Here is an 8,788-nt window from a genome sequence, read left to right as displayed (position 1 = left end):
TTGGTTGTCGGTACAAAAATAATCAAAAAAAAACCCTAAACCCTAACTCTAAACCCTAAACCTAACAACTAACATACTCTAAATCCTAAACATACTCTCTCTCGTCTCTTCTGGGTTGTACGCAGCGCGCAGAAGATACATTCAACTCGTCTCTGCCGAACATAGTGAACGACATCGTTCACACCGGAGACAGCCAACGCCATAGAATATGATTAAATATCATATACGCTAAGGTTAGCACCAGAGACCTATGTACAAAAAAGAATCTATAGTCATTATTATCATGTTCTAACGAATATTTCACCACCATCCGGTAATAACTTTTATCACAAACCTATAATAAGGGAAGCTAAATACAAACCAACCCGAACAGTCGAAAAAAGAAGAATCCTCTAGGTAGAACCACCACCAGGTTCACCGCGACAGAACTGGCACTCCTTTCCTAACGATAAAATTAGGAGTGCGACCTCAGCCTGGGAATGTAGTTGCCTGCCACGAACAGCGCCAGCACCGTTAGCACCGCCGCTGCGATCAGGATGTACTGCCGCAGTTTCCTCCTGCCCCTGTTACGCAGGGGCGCTGGCATGGGCTGCAACCTGTTCAGTTGCTTGATTGCCGCCGCTGGTCTAGCCGGCCTCCTGGGAGCCACCGCTGGTTGAGAAACGTCAGCTTCCCTTGGGTTGTCTGATGCATTACTGTCAGTATCTGCTGTAGCCGAAGCAGCAGCATGGCTGTCACCAATGGCGCTCGAATCTGCTGGTGCTGCGCCTTTCTTTTTGTCTCTCTTTGCTTTCTTCTGGAAATGCTCGAACAAGGTCGGAATTAGAATTGGAACTTGTTGCATGGATGGTCTATCTTTATGTATGATTAAGTAATGCAACTCAAATATCAAAGTAAGTAATGCAACTCAAATATCAAAGTAAGTAATGTAACTCAAATATCAAAGTAGAGGAGATGTAGAATATACCGTACCTTCTCTCTCTCCTCAGCTTCCTTGCGTGCTTTGAACTCGGCTCTTTCCTTGTCCTTCTCTGCTTTCCGCCTCTTCCTCTCCTCAGCCTCCTTAGCCTTAGCCTTCTGCTCCATCCTAAGCCGCTCCTTTTCAGCTGCATCCCTCTCTTTTCTTAGTTCCTCCTCCTTCCGCGCCAACTCCTCTGCCTTCCTATCTAACTCCTCTGCCTTCCTAGCTAACTCCAATTGATGAGCCTTCTCCTTTAAAGTCTGTTCCAAATCTTCTTCCTCTGATACTATAACAGATTTGTTCTTAATCTGGGCAGAGCTACCAGATGCTTTTGATTTGGCGCGCTTACTGGTCTGAGGGGCTGCCAAAGCAGGAAAGGAGTTCTCTTTGGAAGGGACTGCAGCTGCAGCAGCCAATACAGGTGCTGGTGTTGAAGCTAAGGTGATCATTTCCGGGCTTGAGGCAGACAATGGACAAATGTTGCTTGGTCTTCGGCTTGGAATGACCGGAGGATCCTCACCAGGGCCAAGTTTTCGTCCGTCATGGGTCCCTAATCTCTTTAGTGTGCTAACCTTGTTCGATTCAACATACTGCTTGCGGAAGTCCTCGTTTTTGTTCCATATTTCCATAACTCTCTCAATCTAAAAGAGGAAAAAAAATATCGGCTGGCACGTCACAAAATGATGAGACAAGAGAGCATTGTATTTTAGAACCAGTACACATGAGAGTTGAACTTTAATAACAGTCAAATGGAGAAAAAAATGTAGGAGTCTCCAAAACGCTGGCAGTTATTCGAAGGGTAGGACTTCAGATACAATGCTTAGTTGTAGTACTGGAATACATATAATGAGCAGAAGCACTTGCAAACATTAATGGTATGAACTTGTACCGTTACTTAATTAGCAAAAGGCATATGGAATATCAAAACCAGCTTAATCAACAGAAACCAAACCAGATTAAATGCTGATATAGTAATTGCAGCCATAATGAAGACAGGCTGTGCGATTTACCTGACTATTACAGTGTGATATAAGTCCATTTATATCTCCATTGGCTCTGAAATTTTCTGCTGCATTTCGGGCGTCCCTGTACTTGAAAAAGTATTCATTCTGCAATCCAAAACAAATGCGAAGGAACTTGTTCAGCTTTTAGAAAACTAATAAACAAGCTTTAAACACAACAGATCACATGGTTCCCTGCAAGAAATTTGACTCTGTATAAGTGATGACACTACTTTAACACCCCTGCCTCCAGAAAACAGGAGCAGCATATTACATATAAAATGCCCACCAATGGTAATCAGTAATTAAATTCTGAAAACAAGAGCACAGGCACACAGCAAGTGACATCAATGAGGACGACATCACTAATAGTGATGACTTGATGAAACTTGAAGTGTAAGTCAGCCTTTCATTCCATGTAACCAGGAATCTTCTCAAACTACTCATGTATCCAATACACCATTATATCCAGTACTTTGTATTTCTGAATTTTTAACCATGCGATACTGCCCGAATTTGTGAATGGTGTAAAATGAAACAGATTGGATATTCATAAACCACCCCCTGAACCAAATGGACAAGAATAGCAACAAGTAAAGATCCATACCTTCTTGCTGGGCTCTGATCTAAGCTCAGTCCAATCGCTGTAGGCCTTTTGACGTATTTCATTAGCTGCTCGGTGTTCCTCTGTTAATTTTCTGAGAGCTGTTCTTTCATCAGCAAAAGATTTTTGAATCTTTCTTGTGTTCTCCTCTAGGACTTTCAGGTTGCTGAATAAAACATCAGAATCCTTCTTTAACACCTAGACATGATAAAGAAAACCAATCAATATATAAAGGATGGAATGGTATTAAAGCACAATTAAATTTTTTTGCTTTCAATACCTTATGCCGCTCATGAATGTGATCTTTTTGGTCAAATGCCTCATTGATTTCAGCCTTTGAGCCCATGGTGGCGGACAGCTGCTTCCGTTGGGATTTTAATTCATTAATCTCTTTAATTAAAAGCTTTTCTTCTTTCAAAGAAATGGTCTCATGTTGCATAATCCTCTCTTTCTTTGCAATCTAAGACATCAAAGGAAAGAAGAAAATGAACTAAGATTAGTGCAATTTTGAAGTGAAGGGAGCAAAGTAGGTAGAGCATTGAAGAATTCATACAAGCTCATCAAGTTCTTCAACTGAATTTGCTTGGTGCAATTTCTCTAATACTGAGCGCACACTGTTTAAATCATTCTTCTTATCTCCATGGGCAGCCCTTGCTTCCCGCTCTTCTTGACGTGCTGCCTCAAACTTCTCCCTGTATTCATCACATATAGCCTGCAATATTTTTTTTTCAAAAATTAAGAAGCATGACATGAATAAAAAGAAAGAAGATCAACATTTGGAGGTTTGTTTGGAAAAAAATATTTGGAAGGTTATTATTACCTTTTGTTTTTGCCTACGGCGGTTAATTGCGTCTCTTTCCTGGGTCAGTTGGTCTAAGTGAGCCTGTGCAGCCTGGATCTTATCCCAGAGATCATCACCGGCAAATTTTGGAACTTTAATTATGTAGATCCTCTGTGGTCCAATGACTTGCGTATGATCTCCATGCCACTCACCTGAAGCATGGTGTGCATTGCCCTTCTGTTCTGTCACTTGTGCTGCTCAAGGATTATAAATGTGACTGTTTAACTCCCATGCGGGTTATAGGTAGCATTTAAGGAGATTAATACATTTAAATTCAAAAAAATAAAATGGATAGCCAGAAAATAATGGTCAGATACCTTCCACATTTTTTGTTTCGGCCACATCAGAAGATTTAGCAGATCCATAACCTGGATTAAAACTGGGTTGATCATCATCTACCGCGAGTTCATCTACATTCAGGTTGACAGGTTCAACTTGATCAACAGCAATGTTGCTAGATTTTTCTTCAGAACCATTTTCTGATGCAGAAGCTGCAGCTTCATGCAATGAAACAGCATCATCAACCTCCATCTCAAACTCTTCCTTCGGTTCTACTTCTGAAGAATTCCCAATTTCGTGAGTACCTGGCGCTTTTACCTCTATTTCGTCAACTTCACGATCTGTTCTTTTCACTTCGACCATATTTTCAGCTTTCAAATCTGCTGCTGTGATTTCATCAACTAAATGAACTTCTGCCTTGACTTTATGTACGAGGCTTGATTCAACATGAGGATCTGATACTGGCTTAACAAAAATTGTGCCTATAAAAACTCCCCTGGCCAATCCACCCTGCATGATATCTTGGCTTGTATCCTCAGTTACTTGCTCTGACTCGCCAACATTAACACTGGGGACAGCTTCATCTGTTCTTTCCTTCATAGGAAGCTCTGTTTCCTCATTAGAGGAAACAACACCAACCATGCAGTCATTACACAAACTATCCTCACCATCCTTATCCACTTCTTCAAATTCGAGAATACCACATGTGGCCTCACCTTCTACCTGCATGGGCTTGGCTTCTTGCTCCCCAGAAGCATCAGCTGTACCGTCTACACTGGGATGCCCATCTGTGTCAACTTCCTCTCCTATGAGTTCCTCAACACTGCGTGCACAGTTCCTTTCAGTTGGTTTTAGCACTCCATCCAATAGTTCAGCTTCAGTTTGTGGAACTTCCTCTTCTTGCTGATCAGTTTCTTGTCCATCCGTCTCAAAGGAATGAGACTTGGACTCAGAAGCAATTATAAAAGAATCAGCACCCGAGGCAACATAAATATGCCCATTGGTTTGTGATGATGCATCGATGGCATCCAGTTCTCCACTGGCAGCAGCATCCTCTCCTGATTCTGCAACTTCAGTCAGTTTGCTCTCATTAGCAATGTTATCAGGCTTAGTAGCAGCTTCAGAAGAATCTGCTTGGATGTCGGCACAAAGATGCCCATTTGCCATCAGCGCATCTGCCCTAACTACACCCTGCCCTATGACCTCCACGACATCAGCATTGCTCTGTTCTTGTTTGCTATCCTTTCCATTAACCTCAGACTCGATGTCGGCAGAACCAGACTCGGTACAAATTAGGACATCATCGCGCATGCAGGACTCCACAGCATAATCCTCTTGACTGTCAGGCTCAGTAACAGCTACAAATGAATCAGCCCTCATGTCAGCACAAAGATGCTCATTCTCCACCAAAGCACTTGCCCCACATGTACCCTGCTCATGTGGCCCCACAATATCAGCGGTGCTCTGTTCTTTGTTATCCTCTCTAATAACCTCGGACTCCATGGAAGCAGAAGACTTGGGAAGCGTTAGGGCATCATCATGCTCTGTGCTAACTTCCTGATGCACCACCGCTTCAGCGACATCAGCAACAGCACTTCCATCCACCGTGCCCTCCTTGCCTTCAACCTCATCATCCACAGCTGGTGCCGCCTCAGAATCAGCACCGGTGATGGCAGGTTCGCACCCGCTGGACGCCAGAGCAGCTGCCCCACCGTCCTCTTCACCAACGTCCTCCTGCGGCGCCGCTTCAGCATCAAAATCGGAACTTGGTTCGCCTTTGCCCTCATCCGCGCCACCCTCAGCGCCGTCGGAAGCACGACCACTGCCGTCCGCCGACGAAGCACCGAGTGCCGCACCCTGAGCACTCACTTCCCCTCGGGCGGACCCGTGATCTCCGCCCACGGCCAAGTCCGGAGCTACATTGGAGCCGGGCACGTCCTCCTCCTCGGACGACGACTCCTCGCCGGACGCCTTGCCCAGATCTGAGCCACGGTCGGAGTGCCCGTCAGAATCGCCGCCGTTCACGACCACAAAAGGCCCGCCGACGTCCTCGCCCTCGCGCTCCCCGGCCGCCTTCTCCTCCAGCGACGCGGTGACCACCTTCTCGGGCACGAATTCCGCCTTCGGCGCCTCGCCGGCGCCGTTGCACGCCGTCCCCTCCGCCGTCATTGCTGTTTCCCCGCGGATCGCGCCCCGATCCTGCACGCCACAGCAAAAACACGTCATCTGTTAAGACGCCAGAGCCATACGCCCCAACACAGATCGCAGATCAGAGATCACCCTGGATTAACCAAAGGCTCCCACGGCACCTCCACCGCTCCACGACACAAAACCCAAACCTCGCAAAGAGAGAGACAGACAGACAGACAGACGAAACCCAAAGCTCCAATAGAGAGATCGAGATGTGCGAGAAGATCTTACAGACGACGGCGAGGCGGGATCCGGGAGGCTCCTCGTACGCGTACACTCGGCCACCTACCGAAGCGAAGAAGCGATCTGGGGGTCGGCGGACCCCGATCGGCGAGGGCGGTGGGGCGAGGTGAGAGATGGATCTGTCTCTACCTGGCCGTGGCCGTCGCGCGTGTCTTCTCCTGTAGTCGTTGTGTGCGCGCTTTCGGAACTAGACTAGAGGTTTTCGAGGACGCGATTTTTAGGCCTTTAACCCAGATGGGATCTGGATTTATATTCGCGCTACGATAAGCTTGCCGTAGAATCCCGCGTCCGGGATAGTAGCGACCGCGGCCACGGAATTAGTTTGGATACGGGTACGGCACAGCACGAGCCACACCACCGACAGTCTCGGTCTCGAAACGGCCGGCGTCTCCTGCTGCGTCAGGCTCGGGGCTCGGGTGACGTCGTCGCCGTGAGATTTTTGGAGGCCTGGGGAAGTTGGGATTGGGACCGTACTCAGGTCAAGCAGTTCTAGAAGCTCATCATGGCCTTTTGCGCTTTTCTTTTATACTTTTTCGGCCCATGAGAATGGTGATATGTGCTCCTATTTTAAGCGTGGAGAATAGTCTTATGTTTGAAGAAAATAGCTAGCCTATGACTGCTTTTGCACATGCCTTCCTACGTTGGAATGCATTTATCTTCATTTAGCATATATATATATATATATATATATATATATATATATATATATATATATATATATATATATATATATATATATATATATATATATATATATATATATATATATATATATATATATATATAGAGAGAGAGAGAGAGAGAGAGAGAGAGTGTTTATTTAGAGGTTTTTATGATGTTGTCTTTTTTTATCTAGGTTGTGTGCAACATATATAGGTTCATAGGGCATCGCTACAATTCATCTCCTCACGGCCATCCTACCACAATCCGGGATACATAATTTTATGAGAAAAACTGTCGTGCAATTAAGTTTTTTTTTCACTCCTCGTACAATCACACTAATAAAAGTCATGATATTTTTTATAAAAAATATATTTTTATTATTTGCGCTATCAATACATCAAATTTAAAGTTTTACTTCGTTCTATGTTAAGGAAAAACTCTATTCGATATGAAGGATTAAAATGATAATTTTTCTCTTTTTATATCCATTAACATAGAATAAATTAGAACTTAAAATTTTAATATATTAGTAGAGTAAATAAATGAGTACCTATATTTTTAGTGATTTTAATGACTTTTGATAGTTTGTTTTGTTCGGTGGTTGAATGATAACCTTTGTTGCACTAAAATTTTTGTCTAGTTTTAGATAAAAATTATTAATTAAACTATGCATATTAGAGTTGACCTTCGTCTTCAAATTTGTCATTATCTAATCCAACAAATACAATTACATCTAGAGGTATTAACTTGAGCCATGCTAGAACTCAAGGTAAATTCAAAGTATCTATATTATTATATTAAGGCGGTAAGGGGTAGGCTGCCTCTGACATGTTCTGCCTTCCAGCGATCTGGACCGTCCGATACGCCATAGAGTCCCTCTGTTGTCCGATGCGTACACTCTCTCCCCCCAATGCACACCCGCTCGCGATCCTTGTTTTTCCTCTCCTGTTCGGATCCAAAAAAACCCTAGCCTCATCACCGTCCTGGTGCTCGCCTTCGGCGTGGTGTTCCTGCCCAAGGCCACGGCCGACGACGCCGTGCTGCAGCGGTTCGCGCTGGCGCCCGCCGACCCGGCGTCTAACTCCATCATCTCCTTCAACGTCACCGCCACGGTGTCGCTCCGGAACCCCAACATGTACAGGGCCATCGAGTACGGCGCGCTCGTCGTGACATTCTCCTTCAACGGCACTCGCTTCAACGACTCTGTGTCCGTGTCGGGGTTCAAGCACAAGGCGCGGAAGACGGCGACACAGAGCGTGAGAGTCGACGGCGTGGGCAAGCCCATCAAGCTGACCAGGCCCGGGGTGGGTGAGTTCCGGACGGAGAACGACACGGGCAGCTTCGGCGTGGAGATGCGGCTGGACACGATGCTCCAGTACAAGGGCCGGTCCCACCCCACCTTCACGCCTCCTCGTGTCGTCGCAACCGCAGATCTGACCAACGACCCCTGACCGATCGACCCCCCTCCCCCTCGGCGCGGCGAGGCGCAGGTGAGGCTCGTCCTGTTCCGCGGCTTCTTCTGCTTTGGTAATTTTCTTCTTCCCCAACGCCATCATCCCCAGCGAGCGGCCTCACAACAGCACTAACCAGGGAGGGAGCCCCGTCCGTTCCCGTCGTCCCCAGCGAGCGGCCTCACAACAGCACTAACCCAACCTCTTCACGCTCTTCCGGGACTGGGGGTGGCGGGATCCTCAACTGCTGACTCCAACCCCCTCTGATTTAGTTTCCTAATAATTAAAAACGTGATAAATATGCCCCCCTCCCTCTGTTCCCCTTCCTCCCCCGTGCAATTCCCACGGCCGCTGCATCCAGTTAGTTGCGTTGTGTATTAGGGAACTCCTCGCGGGAGGTCACATCTGCTCGTCTCATTTATATCTTTCTTTCCTTCCTGTGTAATTAACTGATTGTTTCTTCAAGACAGAAGAATTGTTCCTCTTCTTGCTTCTCTTTTTCCAAGAGATTGATAGCTGTTGTAGTGTTGTGTACTTGTGTGTGCTTTGAAGAAT

General features: G+C 45.9%; 2 protein-coding genes across 4 annotated transcripts; one reads left to right on the top strand and one right to left on the bottom strand.

Moving 5' to 3' along the window:
• Positions 1-202: 202 nt before the first annotated feature.
• LOC103632943 (titin homolog) lies at positions 203-6,531 on the bottom strand. Of its 3 annotated transcripts, none has more exons than XM_008654653.3 (9): positions 6,108-6,531; positions 3,725-5,885; positions 3,387-3,601; positions 3,120-3,278; positions 2,847-3,026; positions 2,570-2,764; positions 1,972-2,070; positions 973-1,602; positions 203-796 (listed from the first exon to the last, which is right to left on the bottom strand). In XM_008654653.3, exons 2-9 carry the CDS (start codon positions 5,853-5,855, stop codon positions 455-457), a joined length of 3,951 nt encoding a protein of 1,316 aa, XP_008652875.1. In that variant the 5' UTR covers positions 5,856-5,885; positions 6,108-6,531; the 3' UTR covers positions 203-454. The 3 variants fall into 3 exon arrangements, with proteins under 3 accessions (XP_008652875.1, XP_008652874.1, XP_008652873.1); XM_008654652.2 differs by having other exon boundaries at positions 5,967-6,526; XM_008654651.2 differs by having other exon boundaries at positions 3,725-6,497.
• Positions 6,089-8,233, top strand: LOC103634210 (uncharacterized). Its single transcript, XM_008655792.1, has 2 exons — positions 6,089-6,225; positions 7,753-8,233. Exons 1-2 carry the CDS (start codon positions 6,089-6,091, stop codon positions 8,231-8,233), a joined length of 618 nt encoding a protein of 205 aa, XP_008654014.1.
• The last annotated feature ends 555 nt before the right edge of the window (positions 8,234-8,788 follow it).

The sequence above is a fragment of the Zea mays genome, chromosome 7 (genome assembly GCF_902167145.1).
Source record: "Zea mays cultivar B73 chromosome 7, Zm-B73-REFERENCE-NAM-5.0, whole genome shotgun sequence".
Taxonomy (NCBI): Eukaryota; Viridiplantae; Streptophyta; class Magnoliopsida; order Poales; family Poaceae; genus Zea; species Zea mays.
The sequence above is the reverse complement of the archived record's forward strand: the minus strand, read 5'-3'. Positions and strand labels throughout refer to the sequence as shown.